General features: G+C 44.4%; 1 protein-coding gene across 2 annotated transcripts in view; it reads right to left on the bottom strand.

Annotated features, from left to right (window-relative positions):
• The window catches only part of MAMDC2 (MAM domain containing 2), a 188703-nt gene that overhangs the window by 44616 nt on the left and 120400 nt on the right, over nucleotides 1-23687 (bottom strand). The window contains exons 9-11 of one of the 2 annotated variants that reach the window (XM_077249066.1): nucleotides 20471-20736; nucleotides 13992-14085; nucleotides 8421-8573 (exon numbers count right to left, since the gene is read on the bottom strand). In XM_077249066.1, coding sequence (XP_077105181.1) covers nucleotides 8421-8573; nucleotides 13992-14085; nucleotides 20471-20736 — 513 coding nt within the window. The remainder of the gene's footprint in view (nucleotides 1-8420; nucleotides 8574-13991; nucleotides 14086-20470; nucleotides 20737-23687) is intronic. The other variant, XM_077249067.1, reaches the window with a different exon arrangement.

The raw sequence follows: 23687 nt of genomic DNA on the forward strand, positions 1-23687 counted from the left end.
TTCAGAAATCTCATGCACAATCTTGCGTTTTTTGTTTTTTTCTTGATTCAATTGGAAAACTGCGTTTTTTAAATCAGCGGTATGTCAATTTTTTGAGCGTTTATGATAAGTTTTTCACACATAGAAAACAATGAGAAAGTGCAAAAAAATACTGCAAGAAACAAAGCAAACATTTTTGCTAAATTTTGGTGAACAAAACTAAGTTGATTAAACATGTATGTAGACAAATCATAATCTGCACCAAAAAAAGCTAGAAATATTTAGAAAATTGAGCAGAACGTTCATTTTAATGTAGTGTTTTTATCACTTAGGGCTCATTTCCACTGGCGAGGAAAATGGACGAGTGCAATCCAATAAAAAATCGGATTGCACTCGGACCAATGTTATTCAATAGGTGTCTTTTCATTTGCGATTTTTTTCTCAGCCGAAATCGGACTGAGAAAAAAATCGCAGCATGCTGCGATTTGCTGCGAGTCTCGCCAATGCAAGTCAATGGGTGCGAGAAAAAAAACGGACGGAATACGGACCATCCGTATTCCGTCCGTTTTTTACGGATACATCACCATTCTGTGGCCTAGAACACTCTTCATGGTCCTGTAAATGACTGTAGAAAAATAGCTGCAGAGAAATAAAACGGATTGCATACGGATGTCATACGGATGTAAAACGGATGGTGCGACTAAAAATCGTATTGCACTCGCATTACACTCGCATGACAATCGCATACGCTACATCCCTTTTTTTGGTCCAGATTACGGACCGATTTGTCTCTCGCCAGTGGAAATGAGCCCTTAGAGATATGATTTTAGCTGCAAAAAAACCCCAGCAAAAATGCTGTATGTGAACAATACCTAAGGGTATGTGCCCATGATCAGTAAACGCTGCGGTTGGACGCTGCGTACTTGTGCAGTGTCCAACCCGCAGCGTCCATTCTGTTACAGCATAGTGGATGGGATTTCAAGAAATCCCATCTCCTCTATGCATCCATAGACGCCTGCAGCTCTCCCACGGAGACAGACATGCGACACGTCTCTCCAGACTGCAACATGTCAATTTCTAGTGGCTCCGCAAGAGAAATTTCACCCATATAATGTATTGGACGCGGAGAATCCGCACGGTTCAGTGAACACATGCGGATTTACCTGCGTTCAATAGACGGCAGCACTTTGGATACAATCATGCGTCGCGTTTAAAGCACTGCCAGTTCCGAATCGTGGGTGCAGCGCCCCAGAGTCCTGGTCGTTGCAGTACTGTGGCTCCGCCACTATGGGGAGACATGGTGCGTCCGATGGCACTGAAGGAGTTCATCTGATCAGGTATCACAGACACCAATACATTTCACAGCTGGGCCTCCGGGGGGAGCTAAGGGTTCTATTCATTAGGCCACTCCCCACCATAGTGGGTAAACTGGGGGTCAGGCAGGAAGTTAGATCAGAAAGCTGACTGGGTTGGAACCAGGCAACACCTTGTGGCAGAGGGTGTTGTGGGGGAAGATACAGTAGGGTCTCTGTCAGGGGTGGGATCCTGACAGAGGCTTGGCAACTTGAACGAACGTAACGGGACCGCGCCTGCTCCGGGTAGCGGCGGTGCCCAAGGAAGGACTAGAAGCGAGATAGATTGTGCTGAGTGAGAAACGAGATCAAGCAAAAGGAGAAATACCAGTAGGGGTCGTGCTGTAAGACCGGAGCAACACCCTACTGAGGCGCATTACCGGTGGCCGGAACGCCGAGGGAGTATCATAACATTCAGCTTCAAGCAATACTCTAAACAGCGGCAGGACAGTCAGTCTTAGGCGGGCTGTCTAACACATATCACCTATGCAGTCTTGGGGGGCAACCTGTGGAGAGGGGCGACTCTAGGGTCCCGGAAGAGCTCCGAGCCTACCCGTCAAACGGGTGCCGTTCCAACCAGAACATCAGGGAGGGACGGAGGATTAGAAGAACATCATTTAATCGAGTTGTGAGGGAACTTAAGAAACAGACACAACGGTTGTGGGGGACTTTCCGTAAGCACAGCAGGGAAGGACCACAACACATAGCGCTAGAAGGAAGGCACTGATTTCCACCTGTGAGGAGAACTCTGGAGGTGCCATTGGACCGGCCGGACTTGCGCAGCCTGGTGAACCGTATTCCGGACTGAGGACCCAGAGATCTTCAGTAAAGAGGTAAAGAGACTGCAACCTGGTGTCCTCGTTATTTACTGCACCGCACCACTACAGCCTCACCCCCATCTACATCATCTACACCTGCTATTCACCGTGCGCCCCACGGCAGGGTCACGGACCGGGGCCTAGCCGCCGTGACAACCCCTGAGCAGAGACTCACACAGGCCCGGTACCGGGTACCCCTCGGCCCTGCGGCGGTGGGGGGCGCTACAACTTGGCGTCACGAACAGGATTTACTTAAGCCTGAAGAATCAGGTCATGTGTGCCTTGGAACTGTGATTTACTGTGCTTGGACTGTACTTTATTGCAAAGACTGTGGCTTATCACTTGCCGCCAAAAGTTTGCGCCAAAACCGCCGCCATTACAGCGCTGAGGAGAGCGCAGGAGAAGAAGAAGGGCGTGGAAGTGGGCGTGAACAAGCTGGAGAGCGCGAAAGACAATGGCTGCCCAGTCTAAATATTTCAGCCCCTTGAGGACGTGTCCGTCAGCAGCCGAGATCCGCCTACTGATCCTCAATGGGGGGCGGAGACAACGAAAGCGAAACCGCCCACGAAGGAGAGAGCGGGAAAAGGACCAGGAAGAAGAATTCAGCGACATGGAGGACGCCATGGCCAGCCGCCCGGAGCCGGAGCGTGGGGTCGGAGCCGAGGACTCCCCCAGCTACCCGGAGAGGCACCGCAGCCAGACCTCCATAGTTGACGCTGACCTCCTGCAGACCGGAGCGGATCCACCGACTCCCGCAGACGCAGCTGAGCACTGAGGCCGGGTGGAAGAAGACCATCATTGGGAGCCTCACCAGACAACTGTCGGCAGCCTCGTCTGGTCCGGAGCAAGAAGGAAGTTATAGCGCTCCGAAGCCAGAAAGCAAGGCCCTGCCGGAAAGCGAGATGCTGCGAGCAGAGATGACAACGTCGCAGCACAAGGCCCCACAACCAGCATTCCAGACCCCAGCGGAGGCAGAGCAGACCGGCACCGGAGGGACCGCATCTGAAGCAGGTATGAAGGACGACCCTGCCCTGATGACTGACATCACTCCAGTGACTGCTAGTGCCACAGCTGCTGACTCCGTTCCAGTGACTGATCTTGCAGCAGCCGCTACCTCTGCTGCAGCAAATGCCCATACTCAAGCTGCGCAGACCTCCATCGCTGCGCATGATTTAACCGTACATGAAAGACGGATTAACGGCGTTTGTCCAGCACTGGGTGTAACCCTGGACCTCACTTTTCCCAGGCCAGGAAGAGTTAAGTGCCAGGTGCAGCCCTGGAAGCCGTCCAACTAAACCTCGGAAACCTGAAACTGTACATAGTTCTTAACTGTTGGTGTGTTGATTTCTGATGCTGCTAAAACCCGTCCAGGGCTAACTCTTAAGGGGATCCTTCTGTTGACCCGGGATCCCTATTGTTTTGCTTTTATTTGATTTTTCCAAGTTTTTGCACAAGTTTCTAGAACTGCTGAAATCATGAACAGTGCATGATCCGAACTTCTTGTATATAGTTTGCACCTTATTAAAGGCGCTCCCTACTGGTTTTACTTAAAGAAGGACTCTTTGTGAAGATACCACACTGGAACCTTTGCTGAGTATGGACTGGTAGCTTAAGAAGGCGTGCTACCTCATAGAGACTTGGTCCCCTCTTAAAGGGGATGTTCATTTGTTACGCTTAAACTGTAATATTGCTTAAGATAGGAAGCAATAATGTCTTGACCAAAGAAAGAGATGATAATGTTTACATGAGAAAGTTATATGTATTTAATTAGTTAAATGTGAAGAAGTACTGATGATGTGCTCTGAGAAGAAAAAGGTGAAAGATAGAAGAAGGATGCAGTGGGCCCGTAGGGATAGACGTGGTGTCCAGCATGCATGAAAGGAAGAAAGATAATGAGAAGGCTTAATGTTCAATAGAAAATGTTTTTGATAATGCTGATAGATAGTTAGGATAGAAGGTAAACCCTGAGTCCTCATAGGAGTCATGTAGAGATGACTTAGTGCTCTTAAACTGAAAGTAATGTTATGTTCTATACTGTGTATAGTAGTTGAAAAGGCAGTAGGCCCTGGCTGAACGGGGCGGTCCTGTAACTGAAAGGAGAGGCAGTAGGTCTGGTGCCGATAGGACAGGCGGTCCTGCAGATTTAAAGAAGGAGAATGAGAAAGTTAAATTGCCTTATAATGTGATTATAGGAAGGTCTTTAGTGGATTTAGAGTGTAAGTCCTTAAAGGCAATGTTAAATTATTGTCCAATAATTTTGCACTTAGTAGAATACCCGGTTGGGTAACAGGAGTTATTTATAGCCTGTAATTTATAATGTTAACCATGTTTGTAACGTTCAAGGGTCCTTACCTCCCATAAAGGGAAGCCTGTTCAAGTATACTTATTGTTATTACACTCAACGAAACTGTATGTCTTTTTGCTAACTTGTATTGTTGTTTTCTTCCCAGTCCCGGAGTACTGTGTTTAACCAGGGGGGAGTGCAGCGCCCCAGAGTCCTGGTCGTTGCAGTACTGTGGCTCCGCCACTATGGGGAGCCATGGTGCGTCCGATGGCACTGAAGGAGTTCATCTGATCAGGTATCACAGACACCAATACATTTCACAGCTGGGCCTCCGGGGGGAGCTAAGGGTTCTATTCATTAGGCCACTCCCCACCATAGTGGGTAAACTGGGGGTCAGGCAGGAAGTTAGATCAGAAAGCTGACTGGGTTGGAACCAGGCAACACCTTGTGGCAGAGGGTGTTGTGGGGGAAGATACAGTAGGGTCTCTGTCAGGGGTGGGATCCTGACAGATTCTTGGCAACTTGAACGAACGTAACGGGACCGCGCCTGCTCCGGGTAGCGGCGGTGCCCAAGGAAGGACTAGAAGCGAGATAGATTGTGCTGAGTGAGAAACGAGATCAAGCAAAAGGAGAAATACCAGTAGGGGTCGTGCTGTAAGACCGGAGCAACACCCTACTGAGGCGCATTACCGGTGGCCGGAACGCCGAGGGAGTATCATAACATTCAGCTTCAAGCAATACTCTAAACAGCGGCAGGACAGTCAGTCTTAGGCGGGCTGTCTAACACATATCACCTATGCAGTCTTGGGGGGCAACCTGTGGAGAGGGGCGACTCTAGGGTCCCGGAAGAGCTCCGAGCCTACCCGTCAAACGGGTGCCGTTCCAACCAGAACATCAGGGAGGGACGGAGGATTAGAAGAACATCATTTAATCGAGTTGTGAGGGAACTTAAGAAACAGACACAACGGTTGTGGGGGACTTTCCGTAAGCACAGCAGGGAAGGACCACAACACATAGCGCTAGAAGGAAGGCACCGATTTCCACCTGTGAGGAGAACTCTGGAGGTGCCATTGGACCGGCCGGACTTGCGCAGCCTGGTGAACCGTATTCCGGACTGAGGACCCAGAGATCTTCAGTAAAGAGGTAAAGAGACTGCAACCTGGTGTCCTCGTTATTTACTGCACCGCACCACTACAGCCTCACCCCCATCTACATCATCTACACCTGCTATTCACCGTGCGCCCCACGGCAGGGTCACGGACCGGGGCCTAGCCGCCGTGACAACCCCTGAGCAGAGACTCACACAGGCCCGGTACCGGGTACCCCTCGGCCCTGCGGCGGTGGGGGGCGCTACATGGGCACATACCCTAAGGCTGCCGTCACACTAGCAGTATTTGGTCAGTATTTTACATCAGTATTTCTAAGCCAAAGCCAGGAGTGGAACAATTAGAGGAAAAGTATAATAGAAACATATGCACCACTTCTGCATTTATCACTCACTCCTGGTTTTGGCTTACAAATACTGATGTAAAATACTGACCAAATACTGCTAGTGTGACGGCAGCCTTAAGGTACCTTCACACTCAGCAACTTTACAACGAGAACGACAACGATCCGTGACGTTGCAACGTCCTGGTTAGCGATCTCGTTGTGTTTGACATGCAGCAGCGATCTGGATCCCGCTGTGATATCGCTGGTCGGAGCTAGAAGTCCAGAACTTTATTTGGTCGTCAGATCGGCGTGTATCGGCGTGTTTGACAGCAAAAGCAACGATGTCAGCAATGTTTTACATGGAGCTAACGACCTGTGAGAACGATAAGTGAGTCACCGTAACGTCACAGGATCGCTCCTGCATCGTTCTGGAGCTGCTGTGTTTGACATCTCTACAGTGATCTAAACAGCAACGCAGCAGCGATCGGCTCGTTGTCTATATCGCTGCAGCGTCGCTGAGTGTGACGGTACCTTAAGTCCCACATTTTACTTAGTTTCTCGGTTGCGGGAAGGCTGTAGTGAGAAACATTGGGGAAATAAGTATTTGAACCCATGCTGATTTTGTAAGTTTGCCCACTGACAAAGACATGAACAGTCTATAATTTTAAGGGTAGGTTAATTCCAACACTGAGAGATAGAATATCAAAAATAAAATCCAGAAAATCACACTGTATAAATTATATACATTTATTTGCATTTTGCAGTGAGAAATAAGTATTTGATCCCCTATCAACCATTAAGACTTCTGGCTCCTACAGACCAGTTAGATGATCCTAATCAACTCATTACCTGCACTAAAGACAGCTATCTTACATAGTCACCTGTATAAAAGACTCCTGTCCACAGACTCAATTAGTAAGTCAGACTCTAACCTCTTCAACATGGGCAAGACCAAAGAGCTTTAAAAGGATGTCAGGGACAAGATCATAGACCTGCCCAAAGCTGAAATGGGCTACAAAACCATAAGTAAGATGCTGGGTGAGAAGGAGACAACTGTTGGTGCAATAGTAAGAAAATAGAAGAAATACAAAATGACTGTCAATCGACATCGATCTGCGGCACCATGTAAAATCTCACCTCGTGGGGTATCCTTGATCATGAGGAAGGTGACTTGTTAATGATCTCAAGGCAGCTGGGACCACAGTCACCAAGAAACACACATTACGTCGTAAAGGTTTAAAATCCTGCAGTGCCCGCAAGGTCCCCCTGCTCAAGAAGGCACATGTGCAGGCCCATCTAGAGTTTGCCCATGAACACCTGGATGATTCTGTGAGTGATTGGGAGAAGGTGCTGTGGTCAGATGAGACAAAAATTTAGGTCTTTAGCATTAACTCAACTTGCCGTGTTTGGAGCAAGAGAAATGCTGACTATGACCCAGAGAACACCGTCCCCACTGTCAAGCATGGAGGTGGAAGCATTATGTTTTGGGTGTGTTTCTCTGCTAAGGTCACAGGACTTCTTCACCGCATCAATGAGAGAATGGATGAAGCCATGTAAAATCCTGAGTGACAAACTCCTTCCCTCCATCAGGACATTAAAAATGGGTCGTGGATGGGTCTTCCAGCAAGACAATGACCCAAAACATACAGTCAAGGCAACAAATGAGTGGCTCAAAAAGAAGCACATAAAGGTCATGGAGTGGCCTAGCCAGTCTCCAGACCTTAATCCCATAGAAAACTTATGGAGAGAGTTGAAGCTCTGAGTTGCCAAACGACACCTTCGAAATCTTAATGATTTAGAGATGATCTGCAAAGAGGAGTGGACCAAAATTCCTCCTGACATGTGCGCAAACCTCATCATCAAGTTTGTTTGCCAGAGGGATTAAATACTTATTTCTCACTGCAAAATGCAAATAAATTTATATAAATTATACAATGTGATTTTCTGGACTTTATTTTTGTTATTCTATATCTCAATGTTGAAATTAACCTACCCTTAAAATTATAGACTGTTCCTGTCTTTGTCAGTGGGCAAACTTACAAAATCAGCAACGAATCAAATACTTATTTCCCCAACTGTAGGAACCACTTAGAATAGTTACCTTCATTAAAGGGGTTGTCTCAAGTGGAACTTTTATGGCATAGCTACAGAATATGCCATAATTGGCAGGTAGATGCTCTAGAACCTTCTAGAACCCCCACCTAACTCTATTATCTCGGAAAAGGGGGATCACCCATCCGGCTGGGGCCATTTCCTAACCACCAGTGGGTGAAGAGGTGGCAGCTTATCTACCAGCTATCTCTCCATTTATTGCTATGTGAGTATTTGCTCCACTGCATTTGTAACTCTTAGAGCAAGAAGGGGAGAGTCGGCACTGTCACCTCACCGTTCAATGGTGGTTCTGTAGATAAGTACTGTATATGTCCCAGAGAAGGGACCCTTATCTATCACACATTTATTGTATATCCTAGTAAACAAAACACATCCTGTCAGTAAGTAAATCACAAAATGTTATCAAGTGACTTCAGAAATTCTGGTTAGCAACACAGGACTCACCTACCCCAGAAGTGTGATCTCCCTTTGGTCCGGTGTAAGATGTAGGTGTGGTCCCTCGTATCCGGTGCCAGATTCCTCTTCTTTGCCATTCTTGTTCAAATCCACAGTCATCTTTTTCAAAAGTACATCTTCCAGGTAATGGAGGCAACCTGTCTGTAATTAAAGAAAATACATGATAGAGTTTACACATTAATGTAAAGAAACCCATACAAACAACCTAATCATTAAAAGGCAAATATATGCGTTTGTGAAAATTAATAAATCTTTAAAAACTAATAACTTTTGTAATTGAAGTCATGGTACAATTCTACACCATTCACTCTGTACTGTAACTTGGGGTTTTCTTTATATTACCCACTTCCTATGACGATTCGTTTGAATTCCAGCGCATGATGGGATACTCAAACAAATCGTCATTTGCTGGCTGAATCTGCTCTCCCACCCCTGAAACGAAGGATCATCTAGGGGGGACTGCGACATCCTGACACTCCTCATGCTTCATTTGCCTTGTAATTGATTGGCACTCGTTAATGGTGCATGATGGGCCAAAATCAGCACATCTAATGCACCATTTGCATAAGTATAATCCACAATTGGGGCCCACAACAATCATACATTTTTCACTGATAGGTGATAATTATGGTTTGTGGAAACAGATAAAGGAGCAGTCCTGAGATTCAGCTTTCTGGCAGCAACAGATTAATAGACATTCTAATCTGATATTGTTTCTCTATTGTGTACTTTTTACCCTTGGGTTGCCATTTACACCTGACCATTGTCCCTTCATCAGGTCTCCAGTTGTACATTAGCTGATAAGACATAGCTTGCAGTTAGCATTCTGGTTTATCCAAACATTATTACTCCTTCACCAGAACTTTTTACATACCGTATATCATCATGTATATAAGCAGGAAGCATTTACTGACATTCACCAAAGCTACTTTCTTCAATCAGCCTGCAAGGCTGATTAACCCCTTAGTGATAGAGCCAATTTTGAACTTAACGACCAAGCCAATTTTTACAATTCTGACCACTGTCACTTTATGAGGCTATAGCTATGGAACACTTCAACAGATCCTAATGATTCTGACAATGTTTTTTGTGGCATATTGTACTTCATGTTAGTGGTAAAATTTCTTCGCTGTATCTTGTGTTTATTTATTAAATCAAACGGAAACTTGGCAAAAATTTAGACAATTTTGCAATTTTCAAACTCTTAGTTTTTCTGCCCTTAAATCAGAGAGTCATATCGCACAAAATAGTTAATAAATAACATTTCCCATCTACATCTACTTTACATAAGCACAATTTTGGAACCATCATTTTTTTGTTGCGACGTTATAAGGGTTAAAAGTCGACCAGCGAATTCTAATTTTTCCAACAAAATTTATAAAACAATTTTTTTGGGGACCACCTCACTTTTGAAGTGAGTTTGGGGGGTCAATATGGCAGAAAATACCCAAAAGTGACACCATTCTAAAAACTGCACCCCTCAAGGTGCTCAAATCCACATTCAAGAAGTTTATTAACTCTTCAGGTGCTTCATGAGAACTAAAGCAATGTGGAAAAAAAAAATTAGCATTTTACGTTGTTCACAAAATTTTTTACTTTAGACGCAAACTTTTTTATTTTCACAAGGGTAACAAGAGAAAATGGACCACAAAATTTGTTGTGCAATTTCTCCTGAGTACACTGATACCCCGAATGTGGGGGGAAAGCCACTGTTTGGGTGCATGGCAGGGCTCAGAAGGGAGGGAGCACCGTTTGACTTTTTGAATGCAAAATTGGCTAGAATCAATGGCGGGCATTATGTTGCATCTGGAGACCCCCTGATGTGTCTACACAGTGGAATCCTCCAATTCTAACTCCAACCTTAACACAGCCCTACCCCTGACCCTAATCCCGACCCTAAACCTTAATCCCAACCCAACACCCCAACTATAACCCCAGCACAACCGTATCCCCAACACAACCCTAACCACAACACAACCCTAACCCCAACAGCACAACTGCAACCCCACACCACAACCGTAAACCCCACACCACAACTGTAACCCTAACACCAGAACCGTAACTCCAACACAGCCCTAACCCTAGCCTCAACCATAACCCTAGCTCAAACCCCAACCCTAGCCCCAACCCTAACCCCAACCCTAACTCTAACCCTACCTTAATCCTAGCCCTAACCCTTACCCTAGCCGCAACTCCAACCCTAGCCCTAATCCAAACCCTAATGGAAAAAATGGAAAAATACATCTTTTTATTTTATTATTTTTACCTAACTAAGGGGGTGATAAAGGGGGCTTTGATTTACTATTTTTTTACTTTGATCACTGTGATAGGGTCTATCACAGTGATCAAAATGAACCAATAGGAAAAATCTCCTATTGTTGTCGGGTGCCGGCTGGCAGATCTCGACGGGTGCACTGCGCATGCGCCAGCCATTTTCTTCCAGGAAGAAAACACTTAGGGCCAGGGGACAGAGGTCCAGGGATACCGGAGGTACCAGGGTGGGCCTCGGGGGACCCCATTTCTCTCTCCTTTGGTATGCTATATCATATCAGAGAAGAGAGAATTAAAAGCGAAATAAATGGGAAATCTGACTTTTTTTTTGTGGTCGCCGTTATCATTGAATAACGGCGATCGCAACACTGTGAACAGTAAAAACTGACTTGAATCATGTTCTCCGGGGTCTCAGCTACCCCTGGCAGCTGAGACCCCAGAGCTTTTCAGACACTGGGGGGTGCTATAACTTTATTTCTCAGTGTCGTTAAAAAGTACCCTTAACTGCAGCCGTTAAAACCCCTATCGGCGGTTGTTAAGGGGTTAAATATTATTAATCACTTCAGTTTTCACTGCTGCAAATAGCAAATGATAATGTACGGTACATCCCTCCATCTGTTGACTACGACAGTGATCTCAAATTTGTCAGCAGCTGGTTGGATATGGATACTTGATCCATAAAGCTCACAAAAGACAATCCTCAAGCTAATATTGCCTCTAGAGACAGATTGGAAATCAAAGTGAAGGTGCATGATTTTTATTATACTTAAAGGGGTGTTCCCATAAACAAAAGTTAATTTTAATCATTAGATCTTATAATAATAACTTCCGAAATTGGATGTGTTTAAATAAAATGTTCCTGTGCTGACATAATCTCAGGGTATGTGTCCACGTTCAGGAAACGCTGCGTTTTTGACGCTGCGTTTTTCCGCAGCGTCAAAAACGCAGCGTCCAGATGTTACAGCATAGTGGAGGGGATTTCATGAAATCCCGACTCCACTATGCGTTAAAAAACGCATGCGTTTTTGCCGTGAAAACGCATGCGCGGTGCGTTTTTTTCAAAACGCAGCATGTTGCTACAATGAGCAAAACACGCAGGAACACCGCAGGTGACCTGCCAGTGACCTCAGGTGCAGTTTTGGTCAGGATTTTACTTGCATAAAATCCTGACCAAAGCCTGAAGCAAGCCTGAACGTGGACACATACCCTAAGGGTATGTTCCCATGGTCATTAAACGCTGCGGGTTGGACACTCCATATATCTGCAGCGTCCAACCCGCAGCGACCTGATGATACAGCATAGTGGATGGGATTTCAAGAAATCCCATGTTCACTATGTGTGCACTGACGCCCGCGGCTTACCTGCAGAGACGGATATGCGGAGCATCTTTCCAGACAGCAGCATGTCTATTTATCTTGCGGAGATGCGAGTCTCTGCAAGTTAACCCCTTCATGACCTTGGGATTTTTCGTTTTTCCGTGTTCGTTTTTCACTCCCCTCCTTCCCAGAGCCATAACTTTTTTATTTTTCCGTCAATTTGGCCATGTGAGGGCTTATTTTTTGCGGGACGAGTTGTACTTTTGAACGACATAATTGGTTTTAGCATGTCGTGTACTAGAAAACGGGAAAAAATTTCCAAGTGCAGTGAAATTGCAAAAAAAGTGCAGTCCCACACTTGTTTTTTGTTTGGCTTTTTTGCTTGTTTTTTGTTCACTAAATGCTAAAACTGACATTATGATTCTCCAGGTCATTACGAGTTCATAGACATCTAACATGACTAGGTTATTTTTTACCTAAGTGATGAAATAAAAATCCAAACTTTGCTAACAAAAAAAAAAAAAATTGCGCCATTTTCCGATACTCGTAGCGTCTCCATTTTTCATGATGTGGGGTCGGTTGAGGGCTTATTTTTTGCGTGCCGAGCTGGCGTTTTTAATTATAGCACGTTGGTGCAGATACGTTCTTTTGATCGCCCGTTATTGCATTTTAATGCAATGTCGCGGCGACCAAAAAAACGTAATTCTGGCGTTTTGAATTTTTTTCTCGCTACGCTGTTTAGCGATCCGGTTAATGCTTTTTTTATTGATAGATCGGGTGATTCTGAACGCGGCGATACCAAATATGTGTAGGTTTGATTTTTGTTTTATTGATTTATTTTGATTGGGGCGAAAGGGGGGGGTGATTTAAACTTTTAGATTTTTTTTATTTTTTTCACATTTTTTTTTACTTTTTTTTTACTTTTGCCATGCTTCAATAGCCTCCATGGGAGGCTAGAAGCAGGCACAGCACGATCGGCTCTGCTACATAGCAGCGATCTGCTGTTCGCTGCTATATAGCAGAAAATCAGGTGTGCTGTGAGCGCCGACCACAGGGTGGCGCTCACAGCTGCCGGGGATCTGTAACCATAGAGGTCTCAAGGACCTCTATGGTTACAATACTGAAGCATCGCCGACCTCCGATCATGTGACGGGGGTCGGCGATGACGTCATTTCCGGACAGATGCGGTAGTTAAATGCTGCTGTCTGCGTTTGACAGCGCCATTTAACTAGTTAATAGGCGCGGGCAGATCGCGATTCTGCCCGCGCCTATTGCGGGCACATGTCAGCTGTTCAAAACAGCTGACATGTCCCGGCTTTGATGCGGGCTCACCGCCGGAGCCCGCATCAAGGAGGGGCTTCTGACCTCGGACGTACTATCCTGTCCGAGGTCAGAAAGGGGTTAAATTTCACCCATACAATGTATTGGTCCAATGAACACATGCAGAGTCACCTGCGTTCAAAAGCCGGCAGCGCTTTGGATGCAGCGGACATGTGCTGCATCCAAAGCGCTGTCTGATACTGAACATTTGGACATAAATGTGCCCCTGCTGTGTACTGTGTAATGGCTGTGTCTGACCGTGCAGGAACAGGTCATACCACATCTCCTTGTCAGGGGGTAGAAAAACTAACAGCTACATGTTCCCACATGTTCAGACACAGGAACATTTTTTTTAATCACATCCAATTGTGGAAGTTATTATTATTCCAAAAAATATTGATTAAAATGAACTTTTGTTCATGGGAAAATCGCTTTAAGCATTTGTTTTTTGAAAGCTTGTGTGATCTACTGCTTCATGGCTGAGCTGTGTTTTTTCTTTTCTGTGGATGTCTTAGCTTTTACCTAAGCAGCTTTGGCAGGGTACTACATTCTTCTATATGATCTTTGTTATTGCTAGTAATTTTATATGGGAGTCACATGCTAGACCTGATATTACTTATAATAGTGGGTTTGCAATATATGTGCGTCTTACCAGCTATCTGGCAGCTTCCAATGTTTACTGAAACGTCATCAAGTGCTGCAAGACCACAGTCCCAAAAACTTTTGCACCAACTGACAAATACTACCTGGGAAGAGAAATTGAGACACAAAGTCATTCAGGTTACGAACAATGTTATATGCACCTAAAAAGACAAGAGGTCACTTCCGCCATCCTGAAAAAAAGGGTTCAATCATGAAGACAGGCAAAGCATGTTACCTTTAGAGATAAGCAAACCTTTCAAGGTTCGGTTGAACATCCCGATGTTCGCTGAACAGTTAGACACTCGAACCCTATTGACTTCAATTGGAGGCAAACCAAACACACCGGCAACACCTTCGTGAGGGGGGGGGGTTACCAAACCAGCTAAAATTAGGTGCAGACACCAGGAAAAGTGGCATCAATTGACCCAACAATTGTGCTCTAAATAGTTTTAAGCAAATTTGATGTGACTTCTCCTGTATTTGATAACCAGCCAGGTGAAACTATCAGCTACGGGCTGCAACTCTTAGCTGTCAGCATTAGCAAGGCTGGTTATCAAGAATAGAGGGGTCCCTGCCCTGTTTATTTAATGATTTAGATAAATAATTAAAAAGATGGTGTGGAGTTCCCCCCATTTTTGACAACATCCAAACTAAAGCTGACAGCTGGGAGCTGGTATTCTCCAGCTGGTAATGGGCCTAGCCGTTACAGCTTTTTCCATGTTGCTCGGGCTGATGTCAGTAAGTTGTACTGAGTTCATTGGCTGTGAACTCCCAGGAAATTTCTCAAGCGTGAGGACTATCTCATGTTCGCGGTGACATCAGTCAGGTCATAGGCGTTCACCAAAAGATACTAGGCTACTTAGTGTCTCTGCTGGATGGAAGACTGTATAGTCACATCATGCAACAATGCAGCCTGCCATCTAGATGTAGCAGTACTAGACCCATCGTGGGACAAATGGACTATTATCTTCTACAGGTAAAGAGTATTGTTGTTTATTATTTTAATTCCGTTACAGGAGACCATGGCTTCTGTGGACTTGGCGATGACATGAGTATGGTTTATTTTAGATTCATTAAAAGAAGTCTGTGTCATTCTTTCAATAAAAGGACTTTATTCTGGGTGTGTGATTATTTACAATATAACTATAGGATTAGTAATGGATAGGTGTCTTATAGACTCCTCTCCATTACTAAGCCGTGGGCTTGATGTCACTGGACAATACAAAGGTGACATCAACCCCACAAATATAAACCCTACTTGCCACCACCACAGGGCAAGAGGGAAGAGTCGGGCAAAGAGCCAGAATTGGTGCATCTTTTCTGTGGCGTCTGCAGGCTGCTATTTTTAAGCTGGAGGGGACCAATATCCATGGCCCCTTACCTGAGAATAACAGCCCCCAGCTGTCTGCTTTAGCTTGGCTGGTGGCTGATGAATACTCCAATCAATACGCCACCACCTGCTCTCACTGTTAACAGTTGAATACAACTCTCAACATTGTCCCCTGCTAGTGCTGATCGCAGTGCGAGCAGGTGACAGTGAAGTGAGCTGTCTTCTTCAGCACCTGGCACTGGGGAACAGCGCAAACTGTACCGCTGATTCTCAGGCGCTGGTACGGTTCACACTGATGACACAGGGATGTCATCTGTGTTGTCAGTGTGCACATGCTGCTATCGGAAACACTGACCTCAAAAGAGCCCTTAGAGAACTTGGTCATTTACAAAACTTTGGCCACTTTTGCCGATTTTTAGGAAAAAGCTCGGGAATCCGAACACGAATCTGAATGTGCAATGTTCGTGGCAAATTTGAGATTGGTGAACGTTTTCCGACACAAGCTCGCTCATCTCTAGTTTCCTTCATAACTACAGAATTAAGCTGTGGAACAGCCTTCCTCAGGAAGCTTCACGGTGGGACAAATCTATGGTCACGGCAGGAACTGTCTATGCTGTTTTTTTTGGACTGTAGGATAGCCCTTTCTATAAGGGCTCATTCAGATGTCCAATTTTCTGGTTGAAGTGCTATGTGTTTTCAACAGGTAGAACTTGTACCTGTGATAGTCTATGGGGCCATTCACATATTCGTTATGTTCCAGTGGAAAATTGCGGAGATATGTCCGATTTTGATCTAAGGGTTGGGTCAATATTGGCACTGCAAGTCATTGGGTCCGTGAAAAAAATCAGACCACTCAGATGACATCCTCATGAGGACTGATTTTCACGGACTGTCAGAATGGGGAAGGTGGAGAAACCTTTTTATTTCTCCACATACGATAAAAACGGGTGACACAAGGACCACACTCTAATCAAAGTCTGATCAGAATAAATCGTTCTGCTTCTCTTGTGCGTGGAAAACACGCATGCTGTACATACATAAACAACTGTACTGCATGCAAAGTACACATAAACTCAGCTATGCTGCATATGCTGTACACACATAACTCTGCTACACACATACAGCTCTGCTACATCAAGGCACAGAGCTCAGCTACATCAAGGCACAGAGTTCAGCTACATCAACACGCTCTGCTACTTCAACACATTCAACTCAGATACATCATCAAAAACACACACAGCTTAGCTACATCATCAAAACACACACATAGCATCATACAGTGTAGAATTTTTTTTTCATGCAGGCATGTGACTGATCACAAGGACCTGAAAGATCCATCTGCTAGCAACCAGCATTTGCAGCATCCCTGCAGGTTTAGAAATGTGCAAGCCCTGGTAGCTTCCTTTCCTGCCCTGCATTCATCAGATTCATCAATGTCGGGCAGGAGGAAAGCGTCCTGTGCCATTGCATAGATCTCTCAGTGATGAGGGAGAATGCTGTGTCAGCGTTTTTTCGACAATGAAAGCTGCCTCCAGAGTATAAGATGCACTCATTATTTTTCCAGAATTTTTAGCAAGAAACATGGTAAATACTTATGTACATGTTTAAAGTTCTTGTTCTGAATATTGATCCAGTTGATCGATCAAGGAAGGGTAGGCTGGATCATTCATTATAGTTGTACCTATACTCCACATCCTTTAGTCTTTCCCATGCCTCGGTTGAACTTGATGGACATGTGTTTTTTTCAACCGTACTAACTATGCAACTATTTAATCCTTTATTGTCTACTGTAGATTGTAAGCCCTCTCTCCTTCAGTAGCAGGCTAACCCTCAGTAAGTTCACCTTTAAGTCCCCTTAGAAGCTCTAAGTAAGTTAAAGGTGTACTTCGAGGAGATAAAAAAAATGTACTGTCCCTGCCATTATAAACTATAAGGCTGCAGTCACACTAGCGGTTTTTGGTCAGTATTTTACATCAGTATTTGTAAGCCAAAACCAGGAGTGGAACAATTAGAGGAAAAGTATAATGGAAACATATGCACCACTTCTGCATTTATCACCCACTCCTGGTTTTGGCTTACAAATACTGATGTAAAATACTGACCAAATACTGATAGTGTGACGGCAGCCTAAAGATGAGATGCCCAGTGCACTTCTATTATCTTTTGAACACTCGTAATTCAGTGCAATAGGAGCTGCTCCTCACTGCTCCCCCTCCCATCTGGAACAATACCTTACACACCAGTGTTCAGCTCCCCGCTGTGAGAAACAGCCAGTCTGAGAAGATGGGGCATGGCTACATGCCTTGTTCTTTGCAGAGAAACAGCTATTATCAGAAGAATGGCTGATAGTAACAACATGGAGCTGCACACTGATGTAACTTCCCAGATGGGAGGGGTGAGCAGTGAAGAGCGGCTCCTGTGACTCCAGTCCCCTGATAATGTTTCCTAGTATATAATACTGTCATTTAAGGATTAAACATTTTATTAAAGTTACAGTGGGGGAAATAAGTATTTGATCCCTTGCTGATTTTGTAAGTTTGCCCAATGACAAAGACATGAACAGTCTATAATTTTAAGGGTAGGTTAATTTTAACATTGATAGAATACCAAAAATAAAATCTAGAAAATCACATTGTATAAATTATATACATTTATTTGCATTTTGCAGTGTGAAAACAGTATTTGATCCCTCTGGCAAACAAGACAATACTTGGTGGCAAAACCCTTGCTGGCAAGCACAGCAGTCAGACTTTCTTGTAGTTAATGATTCGGTTTGCGCACATGTCAGGAGGAATTTTGGTCCACTTCTCTTTGCAGATCATCTCTAAATCATTAAGATTTTGAGGCTGTCGCTTGGCAACTCGGAGCTTCAAATCCCTCTATAAGTTTTCTATGGGATTAAGGTCTGGAAACTGGCTAAGCCAGTCCATGACCTTTATGTGCTTATTTTTGAGCCACTCCTTTGTTGCCTTGGCTGTATGTTTTGGGTCATTGTCTTGTTGTCTCCTGGTGAAGGGAAGGAGGTTGTCACTCAGGATTTTACGGTACATAGCTCCATCCATTCTCCCATGTGAAGTAGTCCAGTGCCCTTAGCAGAGAAACAACAACAAAACATGTTTCCACCTCCATGCTTGACAGTGGGGATGGTTTTCTTTTGGTTATAGGCCACATTTCTCTTCCTCCAAACACAGTAAGTTTAGTTAATATTAAAGACCTCAATTTTTGTCTCATCTGACCACAGCACCTTCTCCCAATCACTTACAGAATCATCCAAGTGTTCATTGGCAAACTTCAGATGGGCCTGCACATCTGCCTTCTTGAGCAGGGGGACCTTGCAAGCACTGCAGGATTTTAAACCTTCACGGCGTAATGTGTTACCAATGGTTTTCTTGGTGACTGTGGTCCCAACTGCCTTGAGATCATTTTTCGCTCCCCTCCTTCCAAGAGCCATAACTGTTTTATTTTGTGATGGCTTATTTTTTGCAGCACCATTGGTTTTACCATATCTTGTACTAGAAAATGGGGAAAAAAATCCAAGTGCGGTGAAATTGCAAAAAACGTGCAATCCCACACTTACTTTTTGTTTGGCTTTCTTGCTAGGTTCACTAAATGCTAAAACAGGCCATTATGATTCTCCAGGTCATTACAAGTTCATGGACACCAAACATGTCTAGGTTCTTTTTTATCTAAGTGGTGAAAAAAAAATCCAAACTTTGCTAATAAAAAAAAAATGTGCACAATTTTTCGATACCCGTAGCGTCTCCATTTTTCATGGTCTCGGGTTGGGTGAGGGCTTATTTTTTGCATGCCAAGCTGACATTTTTAATGATACCATTTTGGTGCAGATACTATCTTTTGATCACCCGTTATTGCATTTTAGTGTAATGTTGCGGCGACCAAAAAAACGTAATTCTTTTTTTCTCGCTACGCCGTTTAGCAATCAGGTTAATGCTTTTTTTTATTGATAGATCGGGCAATTCTGAATGGCACTGACAACCATAGAGGTCTCAAGGAGACCTCTGGATGTCATGTCGACGAACCGATGACCCCCAATCATGTGACGGGGTCACCGGTGCGTGTATTTCCGGCCCGATGGCCAGAAGCGCAATTTAAATGCCGCTGTCAGAGTTTGACAGCGGCATTTGACTAGTTAATAGCCGTGGGTGGATCGCGATTCCACCTGCGGCTATTGCGGGCACATGACAGCTGTTCAAAACAGCTGACATGTCCCAGAAAAGATGTGGGCTCACCGCTGGAGCCCACATCAAAGGGAGGGATACTGACACCGGTGTACTAATACTTCCGATATCAGCAAGGGGTTAATGCAGGTAACAAATTCATTAGGAGCGTCTAACTGGTCTGTAGGAGCCACAACTCTTAATGGTTGGTAGGGGATCAAATACTTATTTCTCACCGCAAAATGCAAATAAATGTATATAATTTATACAATGTGATTTTCTGGATTTTATTTTATTTTTGATATTCTATCTCTCAATGTTAAAATTAACCTACCCTTAAATTTATAGACTGTTCATGTCTTTGTCAGTGGGCAAACTTACCAAATCAGCAAGGGATCAAATACTTATTTCCCCCACTGTATTCCAACTCCAAGCTGAATGCTTATTGGATGAAGTAGATCAGGTGATGTGTATTCGTGTAATCAGGAAGGGTGCGGCCTAAGGATATCAACAGCAGTGTATCAACATATGCAGAATTACTAGACAACTTGTTTTCTTCAGATAAATAGGACCAAAAAAAGATTTACCGTAACTCTCTGAAAAATCAAAAACTGTGATGCAGCACTCTTGAAATTGCTAAGATATTGGGGCGTGATCACACAACCATCAAAACTTTTCTTGCAAATAGTAAAAAAAAAGTGTTGGAAAAAAAAGACATACATTAACGGCCAAAGATTTAAGACTGAAATGTGACGCGACCAGGAACCCATTATCCTCCAGTGCTGTCACATTCCAGAACTGCAACATCCCTGGAGTGCAGAGAAGTACAAGGTGTTCAGTGCTCAGAGACATCACCATGGTAAGGGAGGCTGAAACCTAACCGCCACTGAATAAGACATATAAGTTAAAAGACAAAGATCAAATTCTTATTTTCCCCACTGTATGCATAATTTCCCAAGTTGATGTGTAAATATTCTATACCTTGCAGGTCATAGGCTTATTTATGTTGATTTCAGCTTGAAGCCAGACACCTTTGGGTGACTCTCGCACAGACCAGATCTTTTCTTGAACAACTTGGTTCTCTTCAAAGATGTAAACAGCCAAAGAATCACTCACTTTTGAAAACCCATAAAGTGTATAAAAAAACCGTAGGCAATATTGCATATTTCCTGGCAGAGAAGGACCATAGAGACGTGCAACATATCCGGATTGAGAGGAAAACCTTGTGTTTGCCAGCATGAAATGACCTGAAAATAATACAGACAGTTGTCACACCACCTACAAAAACTATTTATTTTCCTCCCAGGGAGAATTTTCATTCTGGGTTGTTGTAGTCTAGTTTGTTGCAAATGCTCAAAGGAGTTGTCCACAACTGCACAACTCCTTAACCCAGGATGCCACATAGATAATAAAAAAAAAACTCTATATAGTATAGGTCAAGAACCCCACATGTCCATGTAATAGTTTTCCTTGATGTTATTGGATTGTGCACATTGTAGATTCAGACTGAGGGCAGCAAAACCAAGAAGGGACACATATAAAAATATATAGTAAAGAAATATGTGAAACACACGAGAATATGTTAAATCTTAGATTTCTCAAATTAACCCCTCTTTACTCTGGTGACAGTTTTACACACCCTTGGCATTCTCTCAAGCAGCGTAATCACGTAATCAGCAGGAATGGATTTCCAGCAGTCTTGAAGAAGTTCCAGTGGCACTGAGCACTTGTTGCCAACTTTCCCTCATTCTACAGTGCAACTCATCCAAAACCATCTAATTTAGGTTAAGATCAGGTGATTGTGTAGGCCATGTCATCCAATGCAGCACTCCATCCCTCTCCTTCTTGTTCACATAGCCCTGAAAATGTTTGGGGTCATTGTCCTGTTGCAACACAAAAAAAGTTCCACTAAGTACATACCAAATGGGATAGCATTTCCAAGCAGAATGCTGTGGTAGCCATTCTTGGAAAGTGTGCCTTGAGTTGGGAATAAATCATTAACAGTGTCACAAGCAAAGCATCCTTACATCATCCCACCTCCTCATCAATGTATCATGGTGAGCATTACATATATTGAAACCATCCATTCATCTTTACTGCGTCTCACAAAGACATGGCGGTCGGCACCACAAATCTCAAATTGTACCTAATTAGACCACATTACAGATTTTGACTGATATAATGTCCAGTCAGGGTGTTACTTGGCCCAAACAAGTCCTCTTCTTATTAACAGTCCTGAGTAGTTGATTTTTTTCAGCTATCTGATCATTAAGTCCTGCCTCTTGCAGTCTCCCTTGGATAGTTGATGTTGACATGTGTCTGCTATTTGATGTCTGTGCATCATGTATGAGGGCCATTATCTGAGGTGCTGTCAACTTGCAGTTTCTGAAGATGGCAACCTTAATTAACTTGTCCTCTGTAGCATAAATAATTCTTGGTCTTCCTTTCCTAGAGTGGTCCTCATGAAAACCAGTTTTATCATAGCAATTGATGGTTTTCATGAATGCTCTTAAGGATACCTTCAAGGTTCTAGCAATTTTCCAAATTGAGTGATGCTTTGGTCTTAAATCAATGATAGACAGTCATTACTTATTTGAGTGGTTCTTGCAATACTCAGGCTTAGAACAGTCGTGGAATAGGGCTCAGCACTGTATGGAACTGTGTAGCAGCAAAATCTCTGCAAAACACACCTGATGGTCACAAACACTTTCTGTTTCACACGTGCTTCTTTACTCCTTGTTTCCATACCTGTTGCATTTCTGGTTTTGCTGCCTTCAGTCTAAATCTAAAATGTGCACATTACAATAAAAACAAGGAAAACCAATGCAGGAACAGTTGTGTCTAAACTTTTGACTGGTACTGTACATATCTCCCAGACTGGCACCGTTCCTCCTATTTCATTCCTGCTGCTCCCATGAGTAAGCTGTTTTTTTGTTTTGTTTTTAAATCCATGATACAGTTCCAGAGATATGAAAATTTTTATGGTGTTTACCAAGGGGATATTGCTCATAACATTCTCTGAGGGTGTGTCCTAAGCTTATTTTGCCCTTGGTAAAGACCGTAAATAACAGCACCAAATACTGTATAAAGGTTCGCAAATTTACAAGAGTATGGCAGATTAAAAAAAAACTGAATACAAAAGGGTGTAGCAAGCAGTAGGAGTAAAATAAGAGCAAAAACTGGCCACTTTTGACTTGGTGACAGGACCTCTTTGGCTACTCAGGATACAATAAATAACACAGTTATAGTAGTATAAGTCACTTGTACGTTCCAAAAACATAATGAAATAAACTGTGAAATAAGATCTATTGCTCATGATCTGCAGATGAATTTCTATTATCCATTTGATATTTTATGTGGATGCATGCAGATTGCAAATCATGCCAAACATTTCATTTACCGTATTTTCCGGCGTATAAGACGACTGGGCGTATAAGACGATCCCCCAACTTTACCAGTTAAAAAATAAAATCTTCTTAAAAGTCGGGGGTCTTCTTATACACCCTATGTCGTCTTATAGGGCCGGTGAATATGTGCCTTTTGGGGGGGGGGGAGTGATCCTGATGAGGACGAGGGGGCGTCTCACAGGAAAGTGAGTATCCCCCATTACCTTATCATAGCGCTGCAGCGTGGGGTCTCTGTGCTGGGAGCGGTGGCTGCTGTGCTGTGGCGGCTCCTCTTCTGCAGTGTGGGGCCTCTGGTGCTGTGGGGCGGTGGCGGCGGCGTATCTTCATACAGTCGGGGCTCCTCCGGCATCTCAAAGACTGGAAGCCCCGCCGGCAACTCCATGGGTACAATGCGGTCAGGTGGCCTCCGGGAAAATGGCCGCTGCTCAGATTCAGATCTCGTCCCGAGATCTCGGGAGACGAGATCTGAATCTGAGCAGTGGCCATTTTCCCGGAGGCAGCTCAATAGGTGCGATGCGGTGGCCCGGCCGCTGGGGGCTGCGCATGCTCAGATTCAGATCTCAACGAGATCTGAATCTAAGCAGCGGCCATTTTCCCGGAGGCCAGCGCATTGTACCGATGGAGTTGCCGGCGGGGCTTCCAGGCTGAGATGCCGGAGGAGCCCCGACTGCATGAAGATACGCCGCCGCCGCCACCGCCCCACAGGCCCCACACTGCAGAAGAGGAGCCGCCACAGCACAGCAGCCGCCGCCGCTCCCAGCACAGAGACCCCACGCTGCAGCGCTATGATA

This window comes from Ranitomeya variabilis, chromosome 1 (genome assembly GCF_051348905.1).
Source record: "Ranitomeya variabilis isolate aRanVar5 chromosome 1, aRanVar5.hap1, whole genome shotgun sequence".
Lineage (NCBI taxonomy): Eukaryota > Metazoa > Chordata > Amphibia > Anura > Dendrobatidae > Ranitomeya > Ranitomeya variabilis.